The sequence below is a fragment of the Brachyhypopomus gauderio genome, chromosome 2, assembly GCF_052324685.1.
Source record: "Brachyhypopomus gauderio isolate BG-103 chromosome 2, BGAUD_0.2, whole genome shotgun sequence".
Lineage (NCBI taxonomy): Eukaryota > Metazoa > Chordata > Actinopteri > Gymnotiformes > Hypopomidae > Brachyhypopomus > Brachyhypopomus gauderio.
This window is the reverse complement of record NC_135212.1, coordinates 44,280,278-44,305,029: the sequence shown is the minus strand read 5'-3', so window position 1 is coordinate 44,305,029 and position 24,752 is coordinate 44,280,278. Positions and strand designations below refer to the sequence as shown.

The window sequence follows — 24,752 nt, the reverse complement described above, 5'->3', positions numbered from 1 at the left end:
ACAGAGTAAAAGTCCTCACCAGGATTTTGCTCCAGCTTGCTAGATTTTCAAATTAGTGAAATCCAGGTAAAATGAGTGGAATCAACACAATCCAGGAAGCCTGAGCAAAATCCTGGTGAGGACTTTTACTTTCTGAACCTGGAATTGACACCTCTGGCCATGTCAAACCACCATCAAGTTGTCCGTAGAAGTTTAGACTTCCAACATGTTAAGGCAGGGATGTTCCAAGAAGGCAACCCCGAGGAAGGAGAAGAGAACTTCTTAACGTTACCCAGAACTCTGGGAGACCTCACACGATTGATCAGGCATCGCAGAATGAACCTCACACGGGTCACCCAACAGTAGCAGTGCACCTGGCCCTGAACATAAGGTCCTCTGGCCATGATGGCACGATTAGAATAAGGAACCTAACGGGACTCCACCTGTCTTCTCAGGTCAGTGACGGGAGCGTGAGGTCACGCAAGGTGTTGACACTGTTGCGCTATTGGTCAAAAAGGTCCGTTAGGGTGATCAGGTGATTTGAATGCCTGTGCTGCTGATAGCTGAGCTCACACATCAACATAGCGAGGGTGCCACTGAATGCTACAACCCAGAACAACAAAAAACATGTCAAGCTCCTTACAATCGAAAAAAAAAGGGATGAGGAAACCAAGTCTTTACAATGCTTGAGCACAGTGGCATTATCCGGCATCTCCAGGTGAAGGCCGGGTACACCATGGGCAGGTCGCCAGTCCACCGCATGGCCAACACACACTCACACCTACGTGCCAATCAACCTAACATGCATGTCTTTGGACTGTGGGAGGAAACCCACACAGGCACAGAGAGAACATGCAAACTCCGGACCGAGAACCGAACCTTGCTGTGAGGCGGCAACGCTAACCAGCGCTAACAGCCACAGTTCTTGCTCAAACAAACCTCAGATTAGGAAAAAAAAAGTAGGGTAAAGTTTAACAGGACTGGATTGCCCTAATCATGTATCACTTGTTTAAAGAGAGCCATAAAATCTGGTCAAATGATTCTGCTTACGAGTGCCAATCGCGGAGTCGTCTTGCTGGATAAGATTAAGCCCCTATTATGTGCACTACTATGATAAGCCATGTCTGAGGTTCACGGGGTTTGATGTCAAATGATGTAATGCATGCTGGAGTGGCTCTTTTCCACGCAGCGTTTCCCACGAGCTCAGCACAGCGGTGCCCTGGAGAATTCTGCCAGCTCCCCTCGCTTCTCGTCTTATTTGCCAGCAAGACGTTGCTTCAGATTTTTGACTCTAATAAAAAATTTAAAAAGTCAGCAAATGATTTCTCTCCAGTGATACAATGTACCTCAATTCCAACATCTTAGAGGAGGTATTCCATCCTAGTGTTCACTGTAGCGCAGAAACAGCAGGTCTTAAATATCTTACAGTTCTTGAATCTAGATGCTGGTACACTACCTAGTCTGGTTCTTTTCGACGTTAGCACTGCTTCTAATACTCAGTACTGCTTTCCTGACTACAAACTGGGCTGGCCTCTCCAGCTCTGATGTAAATTGCTCCCAAACGTACTTGAGAGACCAGGAATATTATTAGAATATTACTGGTTGCACTTCAACACCGTACATTCAAGTGCTTGCTTTGTCCTGTGTAGTCCTTGCTTCCATTAACAAGGATATTTAATAAATAAAACATTTCCTTTTGCCAGTGTGTAGATGATATGGAGAGGGATATGTCCCTAGGAAAAGACCCACGAAGGCTGTACTAATACAATCTACTAGATCTACTACGCAACAGTAACTTGCATACCTGACTACAGAGAAACAGGCCAGCCTTGTTCTTATTATGACTATAAGCTGTAGAGTTCCTCATTTAGTAACCTTAAGGCTTTACTCACTGTTAAAACTTATAAGTTTAAATTAGACTTTAGACTTTTTTTACACTTTATTTTCTAAAACTTTTAATTTTTTCATTATTTGTTCTTAATTTAAGCTTAATTCTCTCATCGTAATTATATTTCAATTTCTATTGTTCTGTGCTGTATACTGGCATTTTATTTTCTGATTATTCTTAATTTATTTGATTTTATGCCTATTTTCTTATTTTGTAAAGCACTTTTCAAACCTTCTTCACAAAAATGCTGTATCCATAAAAATATTTTTTATTAACTTAAAAATGAACATATTCATATTTAATAAGCTTATAAATATATAGTGTTTATGTAATAGAAGTAAATGAAGGTAAGCATGCCTACCGGTGAATCCATTCTGGTGTGTGAAGGTAGCCACAGACTGTGGCAGCTGCTGGTTGGCCTGCTGGGCGGAGCTGATTGGGGTCTTGGTGGCCCCCGGGCCTGATGGAGGTGCTGTCGGGGAGGGGTGGGGTTTGGGCAGGACAGTCGGCTGGCGCGGGACTGACGGTGCCGAGCTCACCGGTGCCAACGGAGACTGCTGGAAGGCCGGGGGGTGATAGACCTTGTCGGGGGTGGAAGAGGTGCGGCTGACGGGGGGGCCCAGCAGGGCGTCCAGGTGGGGGCTGCTGCTGAGGATGGAGGAGGCGGTGCCAGGGGTGGAGGTGGGGGGAGAGGCCGAGCTGGAAGGGGCCGTGGCCGGAGTCTCCTGCACCGGGGCCGGGGGGGTCACGAAAGGTGTGTGGTCGAACAGACTCCCAAACTCCATGTCATGGTTGTGGATGAGCTGAAGCATGTCTAGGGAACGGGAGACAGAATTGGGCAACCCAGTGAGATGCAGAGGGCCTGAAATTACACACTAAACTCAAAACGCACATGAAAACACAGGCATGTGTGTGATAGAGTGCAGGGGTGAGCCTGAAGAAAAGAGTGGTCTTAGAAGCACCACATAAACCTCCGGATATGCTAGTTATGATACAGCCTAGCTAGAATGAGTAAAACATGGATTTATATGATCGGTAAGATGTTAAAAGACATACAAAATAAGCTGAGACCTTATATTGTATAGGATGCACTGATATCTCAATCTCTACTGATGATCCGCAAACTTTTGTAGGGTCAATACAGCCACCGGGTTAATCTTTCAGGCAAATTATGACCACAGCTACTGTGAAACCAATCTACTGGCCAGGGTAGACAGGTAATTCCAGTTGAATGGCAAGCAAACACACTACTATTCATTCGTAACCACAGGAATGAATTTCTTCATTTCAGTGCTACGAATACACAAGGGCACAGAGACACCTTGAACAAGCTCGTTCACAATCTCTCAAAAACTGACACGCCAAGTCAAATACTTGCATAAGGTATTATTAATTCAGTGCACATCTTGTACATGCTGTGTTATTTACGGTGAAGCCTTGTTCTGGTAACTGTCCATTTAATGACTTTCAAAAATTAGCCACACTGTGTAGGCTGGCAATTATCGAAAGAATACATTCTGTGTGTGGCATGTGAATTATACTTAACTCTAGAATTCAGCATATTCATCTAAATCATTTGTGGTTAAACCATCATTATATAAATAAATTCTTCATACTCGGACAAACAGGTTTACACTGATTTATTATGCAATCTGAAAAAACTCAAATGGTTCTCTATTTGTTAAAAAAACATGGTAGCTTAGAATTGTAAACCAGTGTTTGTATGAGGTGATCGCTCTCGACCAATGAGAAGCCTCGAACGCGCGCCTCGCGGTGGAGCCCAGGCTCGAGACAGAGGGAGGAGCGCGCGACTGTAGCTGTAGCGGGAAGAGGTTACTATCGGACACTCGGCCGTCTATTTCAGCGCGAGTTTACTTGCGGTTACTGGGATTTCCAATACCGAATGACTTACGCTCTTAAGATGAAACCAAAAAAATAGAAATTTTATTATTTATCAAACATTAAACTGCATCATTACAACTACTAATTACATTACTTCATGACATTTTGATAACTACCCCTTTAAAAATAACTACCTCGTTACTCTCCACAACTGCATATTGAAATCGGTACATTTTTTATAATAATTAAATCGTTCATCACACATTGCAAGGCTATATTACAAAAGCATAAAGAAAGCACCAGTAACTAAGATAACCTAGGTTAGTTATGAGACAGTAGCCGGCTGAACCCTGCAGAGGTTTGACCGCTAGTAACCTCCAGTGACGCCACGCGCCCGAGTTGGAGGGGGCGGGGCTCCAGCGCTCGAGCCTAAAACTCCACACAATGGCGAAGGCGAAAATAATGCTGCTTTGTATCAGCACTACACATAATACACACCAGCCTGCTTGTTCCGCATTATGTCTAAATTAGATCCGAACCTCATCCCTGTTTTTTGAGCACTCCGGTCCTGACTGCACAACTCGGAGAGCTAGCAGTACAATTACACTCGGGTCTTCCGATACGCCCAACTTGGGGCATCACTGTACAGTCGGGCGGTACCTGCGGGCTCGGTGGAGGGTCCGTCCGGCACCAGAACACCCCACTACACATCTAGCCCGCCACCACTGCCAAACATGCCTTTCGTGACCGGACATATGACAGACCTGCCATGCAGACTGCGTTAAAGCACACACACACCATCACCACCAGTGTGTTGTGAACACGTGCACTGGTCTGCACACTTGATGGTGGGAGAGTTCACCAGGACGCTCTCGCACCTCCACAACTGGTGTCCTGCAGCTACAATACAACTTTATCTGGGACTATTAACACAAAGTCGGCCAGCCAACACTAAGAAGTAACTCAGACTTGTGAAGTTGGCAGGGCTGGTGTGTGACTTCTTACCGTCAATGTCGTTCAGCAGAGCCGTGTCAATATCGCTCGGATCATGGAGAGACAAACTCGGATCCAAGTTATCCAGAGACGGGTCGTCAAATGACAAATTATTCATTTTCAAAGATATTTGCCTCGGACTTGTAGAATATTCTGATCCAAACACGGGCGTTATTCCATTTAAACGCCGAACCTGCAGTTAAAGAGCCGCCTGAACGTTTAGGCGCATGCGTCTACACCGAGTCCGCTCACTTCAGACAACTCTGGCTAACTTTGTTGTTGATCTGTCAACTACATGCCAGCTGACATTTCCATTCTGCCGCAAAAGACAAACTTGTCCAAACAGAGTTTGGTTAGTGCACTAGCGCGCTAACGGAGGAGCCAGGCACCCACCCACCCGAGATGTGAGTGACAGCCCCGCTGACCAATCAGAGCTCTGCGTTCTGAATAGGCCTCTTTATGCTTCATATGCTGCTATGGAGAGAATTTGTCCACTGAATGTTAAGTAAATTGTAGGCTACAGAATCACTGATGCCTGAAGATACCAAGTTTTAATAATAAAATAAAATAATAATAAAATACATTTTAATAAAAAAAAACGCATACAACACATGTTTAGGTTCAACTATACTGTTAAATATTTATGATTTCTACATTTCTATTATATCTTGGGTGTTAAACAGTCTAATATTCAAAAATAATAAACCAAAAAATTGACCACGAAATTCATATGCACCTTTTACTGAACAGAATTATCACAGGCATTCGTATTCACCTTATTATGAAAAACTTTAGATTTAGTCTCCTCGACAGCAACAGCATGGTGACGAATAAAGTGGGCATGTCTTAATCAGCCAATCAAAGTTAGTGAAAGGAGGGCTTTGGTTCTTCAAGTTTGCCTGAGCTTCAGAGTCGGCTCCGCCTGTAGAACCAGAGAAACTGGCCAATGGAGACCCAGAACCAGAGTGGGGTGATGTGACATCACACATGTGGCTCCTGTGATTACATCATGTAATATCTCCTAAAATAATGACCATTATAAAGCGAAATTTAATTCCTTATCTTGAAAGATAAATTGCTGCAAATCGGAACATGCTACACTTCTGTACTGAAAAGACAAACAATATCATGCACAAATATTATTCAATAAGATCGTGTTGGATACTTTTGAAACTATATATATATATATATATATATATATATATATATATATATATATATATATATATATATATATGTATGTGTGTGTGTGTGTGTGTATATATATTTATATATATATATATATACACACACACACATACATATATATATATATATATATATACACGCACACATACAATGCAGGTTCACAACAAAGCATAGAAGCACAGGGAGCAAGCAAGGTGAAGTCGGTCAATGACCTAGAGTAACACAGTAGCTCCACAGCAGTGCTAGTGAAATATACCTGTCAGCTGGGTTGCCAGAGCTTATCCCAAGAATAACACTAATATTATACATAATATTATACTAATATTTTTTATACAGCATTTATCATTAAAAATTATAGATAAAATTGAAAACGCTGTCGGTCCACTTGCCTGTTATTCCAATATAGAGAGCCGAGTTCATAACTTAAGGCCAGATTCAAACCATTTAATCAACTGCAGCACTTGTATGACTGATAACTACACAGACACATACAAACACCGTTCATCATCATCATCTTTGCACAAAAGAAAATGAAGCAGCCAGGAAATGAAAATATACTAGGCTGTATCTCACTTTAATAAAATAATACAATTAAACAATAAATCTCACAATAGGAAATTATTACATTTCAATATCCTAAAATACATTAAGCAATTAATCTTTGAGACAAATGATCAAAATAATTAAGACTTTTAATGTCACATGGTAACATTCATTAAAGCAGTTATTACAAATAACGGCTGCCAGGTCAGTTGAAAGCAATGCTTTATCTAGAACACAGACAGGTAGCACTAACAGGTCTCAGCAGAAGGCTACTTAAAAAAAAAAAAAAGATGAGAAACATTAATAATCCATTAATTAGTATTGTAAGCACTTTGAGTGCATATAAGAGGAAAAGTAAGGGTCTTGTTAACAGAGCCCTCTCTGAAACTTTTGGTAGTTGGTAGTTCTGCCATTATCTAACTTGTGATCTAGTCATATTCTAAGCATATAGCAGTAGAGCCGTGTAGTTTACCACATTTGTCTTTCATTGTTTATTCTTGCCATATCTGACCCACAACGTCCTCGTTTATTTCAATGCCGCATTAGCAGAAAGCATCATTTTAAGGCAGAGAAGAAACAGTAAGTCTACTATTAATATGGCAAAATACATATTAAAACTGTGTAATGTGAAACAACATTGGTCTCTCTGACTGCCTTTAGTATTATTTATGAAGTGGAGAAGACGTCACATCTCCATCGTTAAACTTGATGTTCAGCCAAACTTTTCACTGAAGTGAAACATTTAACTCAAAAGTAAACGTACTTCCTTTACAGGACCGAACGTCAAAGCCCAAGCTTTCAGCAGTGTAATCTCCAAAAATATTCATTTAGATCACCTTCCGGGTTTCTCTCTTCCTCGTGTGATATCCAACCATGCTTGTTGGTCCCTGAGCCTAATAAATCAAGTTTATTGACCACACATATCCACCATGAAGATCAACTTGAACCATTTTCAGTATGAACCATGAACCAAGGGGGGTGTTGGGGGTCACTCAGGTTTTTTGAATCTCGTCACAAACCAGAAGCCAGAAATAAAACTACATAAAAGCAGACAGAACATCTTACCCAAAGTTTGACAACATGTTAACCTAAACATTTTTGTAATAACTGTACATGTATTTACTAATACATTTGAACACAGTTTACCCAATATGCTACCATAATTTCATTCCGCAAGTAGTGTCCTCACAAAAGCTCCATCCATGAACTTGTTTCCCATATATTTTACTTTTATCTGTGCTTCACATGCAGTTTCTATAAGTAGGAGAACAAAGTTTAAAGCCTTTCCTGTGTGCTTTCATGTGTGAGGACTGGAATTTCAGGGGTCCAAAACAAAGGTTCTGAGAAAGACACACAGACAAATAACAATTCATGGAAAAAATACAGTCACCAACCATACACTCATCAAAGCAAAGCTGTGTTTTCTGGGTCAGGGTATCCCGATATTCCTAGCAGTAGTAACTAGACTTATTTCATTTGGCCGTAGTTTTACAGCCGTCTGGAAACCCGCTCAGCTGTTCAGAGAGAAAATGAATTTTGATCGTGATGATGTGCAGGAGCACCTGTTTCAGATGCTCCGTTCAGGCCATGGTTCACAACCATGACTCTTATTTTGCCTTCCCCTTTTCTAAGCCTCTCCTGGCCTGCACATGCAGAGAGACCTCGTTAGCTAATCTGCTACCATAACTGAGTTCCACACTTCCTTTATGTCTCCCGTAAGGACATTAAGGAAGAGAATCAGATTACAGAACTCAGTTACTACAGTATCAGCATATAGGAATGACATAAGGATTAAAACACACTTTACGTACTGGCATATTGAGAATTAAAGCTACAAAATGCAATATACAACAATGGGTTTTTGCACTGCAATGATGCCAGGGTCTTAGTATTTCACACGTTCTGTTAACATACTAATTAAACCACCTTGATGTTCCTCCATACAGAGAGTCCCGGACATTATCTACAGGACTCCACCATCGCCCAGGCCTAGCCGTCCCAAGCCCTGGAGAGGAGCATACAGTGCAGGGGCTGTCCTTTGCTCCACCTGGGGGTTGTGGGCGGAGGAGGAGACAGAGACATGGACAGCAGCGAACACGTAGCGGGGGGGAGGCAGGTGTTTGGACGTCGGCGAGCCGGACACAAGGGTGGAGGTCACCGTGGCGGAGCGGGTGGATGAGGCCTCCGGCGGCCGGAGCTTCACGCCCGCACGGGCACCCTACAAGGCAAAGAGGGCGTCCTCAGTCCGCTCCACCTTCTTGCGGCTGGTGCTGGGTGCGCTGGTGAGTGGAGCGGCGTCTCCTCTAGGGGGCGACGGAGAGGCGCCGTCCGCAGCCTTGGCCCGCTCTTCTAAGAACTTGGTGAACTCTTTGACAAAGCCAAAGGAGGATGAGAATGGACGTTTGAACTTGAATAGGGAAGACACATTTCAAGCCACAATACCACCGACACGGGGCTAGAAATAACAACGAAGATGACAGCGCCTACCTTCGCTGGTGACCCCCTCCTCACCCTCATCACCTTTCTGTTCGGTGGGAAAACACAACAAGCAAAGCAGTCAGTGAAAAATGTCAGAAAGTCTGAATTATTCATTGCACCCAACCGTTATGGTCAACTGTTCAACCAAAGAACAGACAAACGTAAAGGGGGCGTGTTCTGCTTCGATACCCACAGTTCAGTACGCCCTCACAGCAGAACCGCAGGACTGAAACAAGCATGCACACTTTTTGTTCCACATGTAGGACAATGAGCGTTTAAACTGGGTCAAGCCTTACACATGGTATCCTGTTAATCAACATACAAATGATGCAATACAGCCACGCATGATGACATTTGACTAGATCGAAGAAACTGTTTGCACCACATTATTGAAACGTTGAACAGCTAACAGTCTTGTAACGTTTGGTCCATACAAACAACAAATCCAGTAACAAAGCCTTTCTGAGACACTGCCATAACTTCCCACTGCCATAACATTCTAATCCACATTTAAAGGATTTTTAAGGTGTGAGTATGGATGAGTGACAAACCTAACTGAACTGCTAACAATATTACTGTGAGAGATTGAAAGACTGATAAATATGTAAATGGATACAAGAAACCAACTTCAGATGGGTTATGTGAAACAAACATGGTGTGTTATGTTACCACAAAAAGATGGCCAAAAACAGCTGATGAAATCAAGATAAAGAATTCTCACCACATCAGCACAGAGCCACTCCTCAATGTCATCCATGACAGAGGACTGCGATACAGGAATCTACAGAGCAAAGCCATGGACAAACCAAAAGGCCCCCGCAAAGCCACAAAATAAACAAACCCACCCCCACAAATAAACAGAAAAAAGAAAAATCACAATCACAAGGTCTGCAAGGAAAATAACAACGACAGAAAAACATGCCATCAAATTCAAACCAAAGATCCACACAGCCCTAAACGCACGCACGCACACACACAAGCATGAATGCTGTATTGCATGCAGCGGGAGTTAGACTGAGCCAAGACGAGGTGTCTCTTGGTGTGGGAGGGTTGTGAGGAAAGCGGGGGCAGGTTTGTGGGGGCAGGTTTGTGGGGGCAGCCCCCTGCATTCACACATCACCCTGGGGTTCCTGAGGACAGCACCCTGGAGTCACCCAATGGCTGCAAAGACTGATGGCAAGTCCATTTTTCTTTAAATACACTTTCAAATGACATAAATGGCAAGGTTTAAACTGTAGGCCTGTAAAAATGTGATTTTAATGAAGGGGGTGTTGTATGCGAAGATGGAAACTTTAACTCCATAGCAGATGCAGTAGATGTCTGCAGTGTGCTAATGGTCCTTCAGTACTCGTTGCCTGATCCTCTATTACTTAACATTATTAAGAAGAATTTTTCTTTTGGGGTGACATGAAACATTGGGGTTTAAATATTTACTAATACTTAATAAATTAGATTAATCTGTACAAGTAAACCACACACGTGTTAAACCAAGAACAGGCCAAACACAGTATTAATATATTAATCTTACATTAACCAGGACATGAACAACCACATGAAATGTATAAAGTATTATTAATGATAATGACTAAATACAGCAGATGGGAAAATGCTCACTACACAGGTCTGGGATCAGTGTACAGATGCAGGGGAGTGAATCAGAGGAACGTAACTGGCAACCAAGCACCAAACATTGCCAGACTCGACAAGCGCGGGTACCAGGCCCGCATGTGAAGTCTAATATGGACCAGAACTACAAGTAAACATATACTGCAGCTTACGACCATGCTTGGCTAAAAGCACTATGGCTGATTTTGTTCCACAAAGCAATGTGGATGTGATACAATTTCCAATATAGATATGTCTAGAAGCTTCTATAAGCGAGGGCTGGCTGACCATATGTCGTTAGCCTCTGGGACCGTGTCTAGATCCCGCATGCATCTGATGACGTCCACGCCTGTCCCGTGGAGGGACGAGCAGGCCTTTCCGTCCTCCCCGTGAGTGAGTGGAGATGAGACAGACGAGGATGGCAGGACACACAGGGACAGGGACAGAGGGGAAGGCCCGTGAGACAGCAGCCCCCCCCCAGGCCTCTGGAGTGAGGAGTGCAGGTGCAGCCCAACACGGACGTGCTGGCAGGATTTATTACTAAAACCATAACGCCGTCCCCGTGGGCGGGTTCCCTCCACAAACGAGCCACTACAATCAAGTGACCGGCAAGAGAGGTAAAATAAGATGGCGTGTAATAGAGCTTTATTAAACAATCACTCCACGAGACATTACATCTATAAAAACGGATTAGACGAATAGCTTAAGATAATGGGCGTGTGCGAGGGGGCTGAGAATGAGGGCTCTCCCTTTTACTGCCAGGAGTGGGCGGGTTCAGCAGTGGTGAGGGGGGTGTGGCCATGAGGGGGGCGGGGACGACGGAGTGGACGGACGTAGGAGGACACGGAGGAGACATGGACTTCTACTGGTGAAGGCCTCACCATTCCTTGGGTGATGAGCCAGCTGTCTATGGGCTCCAACTCAGCGTTATCACCTTTAACACTCGACTAAATCAACAACAGAAAACAAACTTAAAGATGGAGCAAAAACATCATCCTCACCCACCCCAGACTGAGAGAGAGAGAGAGAGAGAGAGAGAGAGTGAGTGAGAGTGAGAGAGAGAGAGAGAGGGGGAAAGAATGAAAGAGGCAGAGACAGGCAGAGAAAGAGAGACAGACAGAAAGGAAATCTGCTAAAAAGAAAAATAAATAATAAACGACCTTCTTTACGTTGAGAGTCATTTTAGGTAGAGAGAAAAGGCTCTACTTGTAATTTAAGGCACAGAAACGTACAAGGAAAAACAGAAAATAGATTAACAACAGATAATCAGGATCTATGAGGGCCGGTGGGATGAATCGAAATAAAGGGAATAAACTTTGTCCCATGGGCTGTGTGTGTGTGTCGCAGTAACACTTTGGTTTTGGAGTGAAGATTTCACCACAGCAGACAGCAGACAGCCTGCCTACACCCAGTGCCGCGAGACAGCAGAAGGCTTCAGAGAGCGCCACCTAGTGACACACTACAGCTCGTCCAGGGTGACTTCAGTGGAAGCACTGGACCTTAACAGAACTGGACCTGGAGGATTCTTCCTGACGGTCCCCTGCCACAAAGTCCATCGGAACTCATGAATGATATCCAGCCCACTTGCAAAACTGAACCAGTTTTGTAATTTTGGAAATGGCAAGTTTTCTAATGTGTGCAAATGAGAAAAACAACAGGGAGAATGAATGTCAAGGAAATTATTGCAAAACAATTATCCTTCTTACAGTGGCAAGAACATAAGAGGTGTAACGGCATAAAATGTTGCATTCGACTCATTTTATAAGCTACACATTTATTCGATTTTTATGATATATTTATTATGTACACATGTAGTGCTATTAATTGTTGGACAGAAATAAATGCACCTCTGACGAGGTGGGTGGAGCAGTGGGCGTGGCATTTCTGGGGGCGTGACATGTTTGCACTACGGCCTGTATTAATGTTCCTCGAACGCCACTGGAAGAGGTTTGGTTTATGATTTTGTTCACGGTCCTTCCCAGGACAGCGCAAACCCATCGGACCTGGGAGCTCTGCGTCGGCAGGGCAACGCTGCACTTCCATGAACAGTATGTCTGCTTCCTGGTCTGCAAGCTTTTTTTTGCATCGTCATGGCACCGTGTCACCGGGTCCCGCTCAGCTTTTAAAGTCAATGAGAGATGTGGCATACCCAACATCACCTGTTGACCATGTGATCAGTCAAACCAAACCTCTTTTTAGAACTGGACCACTCAAATTAGTCAGAGTCAAAATTAGTGCCAGTCATAACATTACGGCCACGCCCACATGCGTCTGCACCATGGTCTCATCCCTTATTTCTGAGCTTGTGCTGTGACCATGCTGCCCACGGTGCCATTTTAATAAAGCTTCCCCAACTTCAAACGTGGTGCTAATGGACACGCTGTGGCATAAAGACAACAGGGCCGTTAACTCACACGGAGATGCGTGTGCAGACTGGGCGGTTCCGTTGAGTTTTGGTACCACATCCGCGCAGCGGCAACAATTAACACCGGCAACAAATGAACCTACTGAGCGCGCAGGTTTACTGTAGCCTCAACGCTACGTGCCAGTGTGCCAGGACAACCGCTGCTTCAGCGCAGGTACAAGCAGCCAATATGGAGCAGCTGACTGTGCCCTAATAAGGTTAGTGTCAGCGCCAGAGCCGTTTAAAGGAAACAGGAGGTGAAAGGTGTGTTGAGGTCCAGGCCGTGCCGAGATCAGCTAATCACAACTGCTAGAAACACTACCCGGCCATTAACACCACACATGATCGCAAGGTCAAGGTGGGGCCAAAGAGCTGAAACCGCAGTTCCCAGCATGCATAGCGGCACTCACCCCGGTGGCGTTCTGTTGTCGGATGTCCAGGGCGGAGGCCAGGCCACCGAGAGCCTGCGGGTCTTCGTATTTCACACTAAAACAGGTGAGGGGGAGGTGTTTGGAGAGAAACATCACAAGGTATTGGTGCGGTGGTGTTTGGGGGTGGGGCTAAACAGCTTACTTCCTCCGCTGCTCTGCGAGGGAGCTTCCTCGGGTCTGGGCGAACATGTCGAAGTCGTCGTGGGGTTTATGGGTGGACAGGGAGCTCAGGGTGCCAGTCACACTGTCTGCATTCACATCTGCAGAGAGAGGTGCGGGTTTCTACATCAGCCAGGCAGGAAGACACGGGAACAAACACTGTAAACCCAAGCAGACATCTGATACAATGCAACAGAGCAGATCACACCACAGTGGATCACTAATATTAAGGTTGGAGCTCTGTAGAAGACGTGAAATCAGTGTGTGTGAGCGAGAGTGTGTGTGTGTGTCTATGCCTCACCACACCCTGCAGAAGGAGAGGAGATAACAGCTGCCTAAGACAAAGCTAGAACATGGGAGCTAATGCAGGGCTGTGGTGCCAGTGGACGTGTGACTGTGGGACAGTGTGTGAGTCTCACTCAGTCCTGCCAGCTGGGTGGACAGCGAGGTGGGGGGAGGGCCGGCGGCTGCAGGGGCCAGGCTGGACGAAGCAGTCGGGGTGGCACCCGCACCCACGCAAGGACTGACCACAGCCGGGGAACCCGGACCCAGATCTATCAGATTGTTCTCTTCTGAGGCCTCACTCAGCACCTGAACAGCATCAGCGCGCGCGCGCGCACACACACACACACACACACACACACACACACACACACACACACACACACACACACACACACACACACACACACACACACAGCTGATGTGCTACTCTCAATTTTATCAGCATTCCATGGTGGGCATATAATGGGGGTATAAAGACTGGCAGGAGCTACCAGATTGGTGTACAACAGTCTATTGTGAGGATGTAGAGAAGTAGAGACAGAGTATATGGGTGTGTACATGAGAGAGAGAGAGAATGTGTGTGTGTGTGTGTGTGTGTGTGTGTGTGTGTGTGTGTGTGTGTGTGTGTGTGTGAGAGAGAGAGAGAGAGTGTGTGTGAGAGAGAGCGAGAGAGAGAGAATGTGTGTGTGTGTGTGTGTGTGAAAGAGAGAGAGAGAGAGCGCATGAGAGAGAGAGAGAGCGCATGAGAGAGAGAGAGAGCGCATGAGAGAGAGAGAGAGCGCATGAGAGAGAGAGAGAGCGCATGAGAGAGAGAGAGCGCATGAGAGACAGCTGGGGAAAGCAGAACAGAGTGAGGAGTGTTCTAGTGTTTTCTACAGAGAGTTAAACCATGTCACACGGGTCGGGTCAGGCACACACCACGCTCATGTTTTAACTCTCGCCTCACGTTTACTACACGCTGCTGTACTTGCCTTCCTCAGCTAGCAACAGCACAAACAAAATACACAGAGAAAACAACCAATGACACAGCAGCATGCAACACAACAGCAGCACAGCATTTAAAATGCAAATGAGCTCAGAAACCTCAAATATATACAAATGTATTGGTCACCCTCAAATAACACTGATGTCAGCAACACAATCACAGGGACGTGCGGGACGGGCACAGACGTGCGGGACGGGCACAGACGTGCGGGACGGGCACAGACGTGCGGGACGGGCACAGACGTGAGGGAGGGGCACAGACGTGCGGGACAGGCACAGACGTGCGGGACGGGCACAGACGTGCGGGACGGGCACAGACGTGAGGGACGGGCACAGACGTGAGAGACGGGCACAGACGTGCAGGACGGGCACAGACGTGCAGGACGGGCACAGACGTGCAGGACGGGCACAGACGTGCAGGACTCACCCCGTTGTTCTGTGCTGCACGGCCCAGTCTGTATCTCTCATACCTGCAAGCATAGAGACACACAGATAGTTACACACACACACACACACACACACACACACACACACACACACACACACACATACACATACACACACCTAGATGCACCTGCTCACCTCTCATATCGCAGGAAGATGTTGTTTAAGTCATCGTTGACATGCAGCAGCTCCTCGGTGACCTCCTCATTGGACACGCGGGAGATGAGCTCCACTACCCTCTGCTGCATGGCCCGGCACGTCCGGTTCAGCTCCTGTGCATGCAGAACACACACAACACACACACACACACAACACAACACACGCACACAACACACACACACACACAAAACACACACACACACACACACACACACACACATAACACACAACACACACACATAACACACACACAAACACACACAAACACACACACATTGTTTTCTGCTCTTCTAACAACTGTATAATGCTTGCAGTTCATTGGCATGGTTTAGACACTAGTCTGGGGGTGGGTCTGTATATATACTGGAGAACGTGTATTGTCCTTACATAAATGGTAAAATATAAACTGAACACCTACTGCAGTGTCTCATCAGCTGTATCTACAGTGTTACTACTCCCCCTAGTGGTTCATTACAAATTTTCCATTAAGATACGAAGCACTTATAAACATACATTTTGAACACTACCGCTTTTAAAAGACAGGGATCCATATAACTTTCCATGTATGTGGGGGTAGCAAAAGAGGAGGAATTTAGGACCTGGAGGAGTTCTAGGTCAGAGGCTTCCTCCTGCCCTGGCACCATCTCTGTCAGCATCTCTGACATCACTTTGCAGTTCCCACGTACGATGTCCAGCTCGCTCCTGAGCCGGCCAACCTGCGACCACACAAACAAGCACGTCAACAAACATCGGCAGGGCTACGTGGGTATCTACTTTCTCCTGAAAGGGTTGAAACGTATATTTTATTTATTTTAATTTTTACATACATTTGAAAACTGCTGGATAACTGATGCAAGAAATAACATGAACTTCACTGATCACAATACATCACGTTGTAATTTGTTCGTTATGTGGGGTTAACTGGGTGATGATGGACTGACCTGTTCTGGGTTGGCGGTGATTGGGCCCGTCTGAGGAGTGCTGAAGTCAGTGACCGGGGCGCCAGCTGCGGACGTCTGAGGTGTCTGGGGTTTGGTCTGTGGAGGAGCTCTGTACTTATGGGAAGCCGGATCCACTTCTGGGACTCCCTGGACACGGCACCAGAACAAGAGAACGGTTTTATCTGAGTTCAAAGTGAAGGTGAAGACATGAAGCTGGGGGGTGTCCTACTCGCTGGGGCGTGTGGATGGGCGAGAGGGCGTCCAGGTCCGCCATGGGGAACTCCACACCCTTCCTCTTCAGCTCCTCGTAAATGTGCACCACCCCGGTCAGGTCTGGACTGCTCCGGAACGCGTCCGCCCAAGCCTGCAGGAGTCAGAGAGCATGGACTCAGCAGCCAGGGGTGGGTTGGCGAACGAAAATTGTTGAAGTTGTTGTATTCACCGTATTTCGCCACGCCCACTTTCAAGTGTGTGTTTCTTCCGCCTTTGTGTTAGAACTTCCGGTCAGCTATTTTCGCATTAGTGTACACTACTACATTTTAATGATTTTTTTCATAAAATAGGCATTCTTGTCTATTTACTTCTTTACTTAATTACTTTAAATTACAAAATGAATGCAAGGAAAAGATGTGGCCACTGATTATAAAATAGTTACTTATCTGATAGCCTCACAAGCACCCGACGCGTTTGCTTCATCGGAGCTTCATAACCGAGCCATTTCTCGGGATAAGGATGATCTGGTGTTGGTTTCCCCTCCACAAAATGATAAGAGCAGACGTATGGACGTTTGGGTCGATATTTTAAATTTAGCGCCTTCAGCCTTAGACGCAGGTCCTCTTCTTTGGAAGGCGGTGGATATGTTATAAGGTGCCCCACAACACTCAGATCATTTCGAGCTGTGTTCGTAACACTGTTGGTCAAGCCAAGTTTTCCTCTTCTTCCAATTATTGTGACACCCTCTAACTCAGGAGTGGCCAACCTGCGGCTCTTTGCCTGGTTTCATGCGGCTCCCCAGCCGGTCCACTCTCACCTGCACTAACGGTGTGTGTCGTGGCCCGGTTAGTTCATCAGCTCTGAGGGCTCTGATACATCTTCGTGATGCGCGGTTTGTTTACAAGCCCAGCGAGCCACTAATACTTTTGAAACCGGCGTAGTGGAAAACGGGAGACTAGCGGTATGAAGTATCTGTGATGTTGTGATTGTGATTTGAGTCTCGTTGGTGAGACGCGGTTCTTCTGTCACACGTTTATAATAAACCACATACGAGGTGCAGCAAAAGCACCGCACACGACTGAGGGAGGTTTAAAAACTACTGACACTGTCTGTTCTTTTCTTCCTAAAAGTGAGTGCAGGTCAGTGGCGTTGTAACGAGTGTTGATAAGAGTTTATCCACTTTTCACCTAGAAAACAACAGTTGCGTACATAACAGAGCTCGTAGTGCTCCAAACGTGACAAAGTCCTGAAGCACATCACGCCTTATGTTTATATCGAAGTTTGTGTTTGTTTTTTTACTTAATTTGTGTCCATTTTATATCCCCCCCGCTAATAATTTACACTCGCCACCCCTCTTGGTCTCTGATGGGTTGGCCACCTCTGCTCTAACTGAACATATTATGCTAGTCATTTTGTGTTTGTTGTCGTTTTGCTTGTAATCGGTATCAGCGTATCCGTAGCACCGGAAGTTCTAACACAAAGTCAACCAAGATGGCCCTGCCCAGCGTTGTCATGGAAAATAGCGTGAATACTCCAACGCTAGGAATCTAGCACTAGGACCCTGGAGCGGTTTTTTTCTGCATTAGCGCTAGATTCGGCAAAGTTCACATCGCGCCAGAACAACTGAACAACACACACTTATAATAATTTAATGCCTCCCCTCATAAAATTCCAGACATTTTAAGACATTTTTAGGCCTTGAATATGGAAAACTAAATTTAAGACATTTTAAGACTTTTTAAGGACCCGCGGGTACCCTGTAAAGTGTACTGCTGTACTTGCTACAAACTGACAGGCTCAATCAGAGGTCTGACTTTACAAAGGTACCTATGACTGTGTAAAACAAAACCGAACTGGCCAGACTTAAACTGGCCAGGAAGTGTGTAAAATTCAAAGTTGGGTCAGCTGCTTGGATTTGTACCAACCTCGAACTGTGCTTGAGTTAACGCAGAGACTACCTGCTCACAGAACCAAGCCTGTATACAGTCATGGGCAGTATGTGGGCACACCACCAACAAGCATCTAAGCACTTCTACACCTAACCTGAGTGCCTCAAAGATGACCAGTTACCACCATCTTGATCTTTTAAGCGAAGGTCCATAAGAGCAGAAGACTCTGGACCAGACTGCGTACTTGAATCAGCGCCAGCACTTTGTCCTGCACTATAGTGGGAGGGTTGTTCTTCGGTGAGATGGTCTTCACCAGGACGCCATCGATGAAGTCTCGAGTGGCCACCAGCACGTGGAAGCGATGGCCACAGTTCTTCACGCACGTCTCCAGGACCTGGGGGCACAGACGGGCCAGAAACAAACCCGTTTAAAGAAATGTAAACAGCTTCAGGAGACCTTGAAGCAGTGGAACAGGAAGGAACCTGACAGTGTGAAAACATATGGAGCGGCTGAAGCTGGATGTGGCCAGGTTGGGTGTGTCCAACACACCACACCCCCAACACCCCCAAGGTTAGATGTGGACGTGCCTGGTGCTGGGTGTGTGTGTGTGTGTGTACCCTCCAACCACAGACTCAGACAGCTGTACTCACGGTCAGAGCCAGCATCACTTCCCGGAAGTTCCGGTTGCCGTTCAGCCTCTTCTTGACGGCGCGGATGGCATCTCTGGGCCTGTACACACACACACACACACACACACACACACACACACACACACACACACAGATAGAGAGAGAGGGATTACAGGGCAAGAACCAAGATGTGACTATCTGAGTGGATTATGTTTTGTCATAGTAATTATACAACATTCATCTTGGACATCGCTGGACATCGGTGGGCCAGTGACTAATTAGGCTTAGGCTGAATGTAATTGCTGAGAAGCAGGTTTCCCCTTACGGACCTACACTACGCCTCTTCGGACCTAAGGACATCGGAAATCCCAAATGCGACGAGCACGTCCAGTCCCATAAAGAAGTTACGGAATACGACGTAGAAACGAAATACGGTGTGGGGTCCACCAGGGTTACACCAGACACGGCTGCCTTTCCTGCCTGCGTCGGGACCAAACCCCAGCTAGTACTTTAGTACTTTACTTTAGTACTTTTTTCTCTGTGGTCGTGAGCAGTCCTGATCTCCTCCTGAAGGCCAGGGAACATGTGCAGAGGTGCGGGTATAGGCGAGGCCAACCCCAACACTCATTAACATTGGCTCGAGTTTCACAGTAGGGTAATGGGTAAGATTAAAGCACTAAAAAGAGCAGTGAACTATCAGGGCGGCCTGTGATTGAAGCTTCATATTTAATATAACTCTGGTAACACCGTCATATGGCCACATATTGGAACTCAAGGATATGTGAAGCACGTAGAATGAGCCAGAACATTTTTCAAGTTCCTGCAGTCTCCCACATCAGACACAAAAGTAACCAACACAAGACCCTCTTTTTTCTCACACAGAACAGAGGCGGGTCTGTGGTGCCAGGCGTGTGTGTGTGTGTGTGTCACAGAAAAAGAGAGACAGACAGAAAAAGAGAGGGAGACAGAGAGGGAGAGAGGCGTGGTCAGGTCATTCCAGTGAAGGAGCTTGTGGTGTATTAGTGGAATTAGTGTAATGGTAGTGCAGTGTTTGGGGCAGGTGTGCAGTCACGAGAGACCCGCACCTGCTTGCCCACCAGAACACACACAATGCGGGAAGAACCACGTCCATTCAGACCCTTTAAACCCAACTCTGTTTATCTCAGTGAGTCAGTCCGATCTGCAGTGAGTCATCAGTGAAGCGCGTGTGTGTGTGTGTGTGTGTGTGTATGCTCACCCTTCCTCCGTCTCGTTAATAATGTCACAGATTTCCATGTTCAGTGTCCAGTCCTCATTCTGTAATGAGCCATCAGTGGCCTTTTCTGCGATAAGAACATCACAAATGAGTCACATGAAAACACATGAAAGCTGCACGCTAGACAGACTTACTGTTACTACACGCTGCATTTATTTACATCATCACACGAGTTCGGCTGTGAATAAACACGCAGCCTTGTACGATGGCTTCCTTAATTGAAAGAGTGTATTAGCCAGTCACATATGTAAGAGAGTGAAATCGGGTCACATCAATTTAAATGAAAAAATCCTTTCATTTAAATTCCACAAAAAAAAAAATCTGTAATTAATGTAAAAGTCTATGTTCCTCCACCACAGAGGGCCTTCGTGGTTGTTCAGCCCCAGACCTGCAGCTAGGACAGATCACAGATCACCTACAAACTACTGCCTAGCATATCCACAGACATCTACGTATGCGCGCGCAGACACACACAAACACACACACATACACACGCACGCCCAGTACGTCTACAGATGCCACTTAGGGGAACAGAAACAAACGAAGTGTTTGGGGAAGTAGATGCGGTAGATAAGTGAGGTTTGCAGGTAGAAGATGACTAATTCTACTACCGTCTACATTTGTACATTGTAAATAAGAACTTGTTCTTAATGTCTCGCCTGGTAAAATAAAGGTTTAATAATAATAATAATTTGAGAAAACCAGAAAACGTAAGTTCTGACGGCTTTGCCCACTGCCCTGTTAACCTGATGAACGTGGCAACCGTCTCTGACGTTCTGTCTTTTTCCTGATGGTCTGATGAGGAAACGGCAAATGCGCAGTAGGAAAAAAAGGAAACAGTTCCTGCAGGCCGCCGTGTTAAGGTCTGAAAAAACCATGGACTGTTTTGCCCCAGACAGCTCACCGACGTGTACTTCCCGGCTGGGCAGGCCGATTTCCTGCTGGGTCACTCATGATAAGAGTGGCCAGTGCCCACATCCTCAACAGCCAGGCAGGCCCCACAGCAGATAAAATGAGTGCGTGCTGCCCTCCTGGGTCTCTGCAGACCGCTCAGATTAATCATCTCCACGTCCAGCACCGCTGCCCCTCTCCCCACCCCCCACGTCCAGCACGCGGCCCTTAGCCCCGAGGTGCTGGCAGGAGACGCGAGTGGGCGAGGAGTTCAGGAGCGAAGACCGAGGGCGTCCGTCCGTCCGGCACGGGTCGACACCTGGAGGCCCGCGCAGAGGCACCGTGCTGCATCCTGTTTTAAGAGGGGACGGGTGGGGTTTGGATGGAGGCCAGTCTCAGGGTTCACACTGGAGGAGAGAGGCTAGAACAGCAGACCTGGCTGAAGGACCTACAAACGTGCACCACCTCTCCCTGCCTCCCCAAAGCCCTGAACCAAGCTCTGAACCCCCACCCACCCCCCAAGCCCTGAACCCACACACACCCCCCAAGCCCTGAACCCCCACCCACCCCCCAAGCCCTGAACCCACACACACCCTCCAAGCCCTGAACCCCCACCCTCCCCAAAGCCCTGAACCAAGCTCTGAACCCCCACCCACCCCCCAAGCCCTGAACCCCCACCCACCCCCCAAGCCCTGAACCCCCACCCACCCCCCAAGCCCTGAACCCACACACACCCCCAAGCCCTGAGCTCTCACCCATCACTTTGCCTGGGGTCTCATTTCTATTTGCCCATGAGCTGTTTTGTTAAAAAACAAAAATAAAAACACTGCATCCGACAGTGAGACCTGTTCAGAGCACAACCCAGGTCATTCAACCCAGAAATAACATTTAGAAGCTAACTTGCATGGTTCACGGTGACTGCACATTAAAACAGGACTTGCTCAAGCAACAAAAACAGAGGAATAAAGAAGTCAGCCAGCCATCAAGCAGAGGCTGGTTACGTATCCACTGCATCCACTGGGACACCTTCATTAATCTCTTCAAGGAGGAGGAGAACCGAAGTAGGAGTCCCAGACATATCAGTCCAGACAGGTGTAGACACAGGGAAGACAGTTTGGGTAGATAAAAGAGAAGGATCGTATATTACGTTCAGTTTAAAGAAAGGGAGGTGAACCGAGGAGCCCTTCGGTGGAGCGGCTCCGTTTGGACGTGGGCCCGTGCTTCTGCAGAGCAGCGGGCCAGGTGGGCCAGAACCGCGAGGGGCAAAGCGGAGCGGGCGATGCGGTGGGGAGATGCACGCCGTACCACCCGCCGCCAAACGGCTCAGAGCCAGGAGCTCATCTGCAGTCCCAACCACTACGACCGCGTCGAAGAGCCTGAACCTGTCAAACCTTTTTTGCCCTGCTCACTGGTTCGAAGCTTTCTACTGTTCGAATGCCCCAAGTCGCTCAACTCTGAAATGAGTTGGCACTGGGAACGTGAGGCCGTTGGTTTCGCTGGCAAATGGTGAACAGAGTGATTTGCAAAAGTCTCATCCACATAGTTCTGCTCAAGGCCATGCTGGAAGCCATGGTAGATTCATCTCAAAGCCGTGGATGTGAGGAGAATGTTCAGCTGTCCAGTGGTCCACGCTGCTACACTGACTAGCACTTTTAAAAAGCAAAGCTACTGTTTTATTGATCTATCTATAATATTTCAGTGTTATGGGTTAAAACAATGATAAAAATTAATTAATAATTCCAACTGCACATTCTTAGAAAAAACTAAATGCTAAGGAGGATCTCACACACAGATTTCACTGAAATGTTTGGTTAAGGAGAAACACTCCATTTAGCATACATAATATAAAATGGCCACAATCTGAAGAACTGCTCCATACTCAGCTAATGACAGCTGATCCTAGAACAGACAGCAAGGTACTGGCTTAGAATTCAGTAGCGTAGCCACAGACCCTGCTGAAGCAGCACAACTCCTCACAAACTGTCAAACCTTCTCAGGAGAATAATAAGAAACTAGCCTATATCATGTATCATGGGCGAGGGAATGGACAGCTCACTGTCTGAAGTTTCTAAAAGTGGTGCATGTGATAGGTAAGGCAAACTTATAATTACCAGTCACAAAGTGCACCGGCAAGCAGCTCTTTGGCAGTGGGCATGATTTGAGCAGAATTTCACAAGAAGCCGGAGGACTCATTAAATAATCCTAACGTTATAATAGACTCAGAATGATAAATGGACTTAGAAATGAGACGTGCGAGTATTCTCACAGCTCACGTGTTTGTGACTAACAGTTCAAATCGAAATGCTCAGCCTGAAAGACCTGCTGCAGGTAATCTCCCACACGAAGGCGTGGTTAGCCTCCCAAAAAACTCCACAACTAACCGCACAATTCATCCGTAGGGCTGCTTGAGAAAAGCAATGTTTCGTGAGCTGTATAAAAAAAATAAGACTTGGACTTGCGCAGAAGTGGATATTAGATACTGCAAACTATGTGTAGTTTTACCAGGTTGTTGTTTTACCAAACCAGACCAGGTTTGTCTCCTCTGCTCTTCTCTTGCAAAAGCATTAAGCAATTACATTATATTGCGTATATATATATATGAAAATATATATATATATATATATATATATATATATATATATATATATATATATATATATATATATATGAAACACTAAAATGTCATGCCAGTCAGGTGGCACTACACTGCCAGCTCAGCTGAATCCTCAGATAGGAGAAAACACACCCAGGAACTGAGTAACCAAAACACTTTTACAGGGTTTAACCAGATATTCGACTATGCCATATTGAACAGGCATGTAGGATGTGCTGCTATATAAAGGGGAGGGGGGTTAATCTTTCGACAACATGTTTAATGTCTATGTGGTGGACATTAAGGGCTCGTTTATTTAGTGATGACTAACTCACTGATCCACTGTGGTAACTGTGATTTACTGCGAACTGGGCTCGACCGTGTATGAAAACACTGAATAAATCACAGTCTTGATACGTGACTGTACACAACATTAGGATGGTTTACCTGAAGGGTTTACCCTGCACGGATGCAGTGTAACTGAGTAACATACATCCTGAGAAACACTGTACAGTAAGAGTGTGCTTTACTCGCTGGTGTTAACGTGAACATCACACTGTAGTTTACTGGTGCTGTTAGCTGCAGGCTAGCTCGGCTAACTCTACGGCTAGCTGCCGGCTGCTGTGCTACCCGGCAATAAGTTCGCTTGGAGCAGTAAAGCACTTTTGTCATACCCGCAAGTGACACAAGCTCAATCCTCACTATAACTCATTGATAGGCGGCCGAGATAACAGTGTAACTCACCGACGCACTGGCCAACGGGAGTGCTGAACGGATTCCCCAACAAGAACTCCATCTTGATGACAACAAACAGGCCTCAGCCGCTGACGCTGGGCGCACGCTAAGCTCCGCCTACCGCGAGGTTTGATTGGAGGACGCAGATGAGATTCTCATTGGGTGAGGAAACTGCTCGTCAACCATGAATAAACACGCTATTGGTTACATTCCACAGCGGGGAG

The 24,752-nt window shown here is 46.2% G+C and overlaps 2 protein-coding genes across 4 annotated transcripts in view; both read right to left on the bottom strand.

The window, feature by feature from the left end:
• The window catches only part of srebf1 (sterol regulatory element binding transcription factor 1), a 21,751-nt gene extending 16,651 nt beyond the window's left edge, over nucleotides 1-5,100 (bottom strand). Inside the window, 2 exon segments of the mRNA XM_076996822.1 lie at nucleotides 2,229-2,681; nucleotides 4,715-5,100. Of these exon segments, the coding sequence (XP_076852937.1) occupies nucleotides 2,229-2,681; nucleotides 4,715-4,820 (559 nt within the window). The 5' untranslated portion in view covers nucleotides 4,821-5,100.
• A 1,464-nt stretch (nucleotides 5,101-6,564) lies between these two features.
• On the bottom strand, nucleotides 6,565-24,677 carry tom1l2a (target of myb1 like 2 membrane trafficking protein a). 3 transcript variants are annotated; one of them, XM_076996818.1, is made up of 16 exons: nucleotides 24,538-24,677; nucleotides 20,292-20,376; nucleotides 19,076-19,154; nucleotides 18,670-18,819; nucleotides 16,553-16,687; nucleotides 16,324-16,470; nucleotides 15,982-16,098; nucleotides 15,362-15,495; nucleotides 15,207-15,249; nucleotides 13,930-14,101; nucleotides 13,494-13,611; nucleotides 13,331-13,406; nucleotides 11,398-11,463; nucleotides 9,633-9,692; nucleotides 8,921-8,957; nucleotides 6,565-8,800 (listed from the first exon to the last, which is right to left on the bottom strand). In XM_076996818.1, exons 1-16 carry the CDS (start codon nucleotides 24,587-24,589, stop codon nucleotides 8,652-8,654), a joined length of 1,620 nt encoding a protein of 539 aa, XP_076852933.1. In that variant the 5' UTR covers nucleotides 24,590-24,677; the 3' UTR covers nucleotides 6,565-8,651. The 3 variants fall into 3 exon arrangements, with proteins under 3 accessions (XP_076852933.1, XP_076852934.1, XP_076852935.1); XM_076996819.1 differs by lacking the exon at nucleotides 11,398-11,463; XM_076996820.1 differs by lacking the exons at nucleotides 9,633-9,692; nucleotides 11,398-11,463.
• Nucleotides 24,678-24,752: the final 75 nt, after the last annotated feature.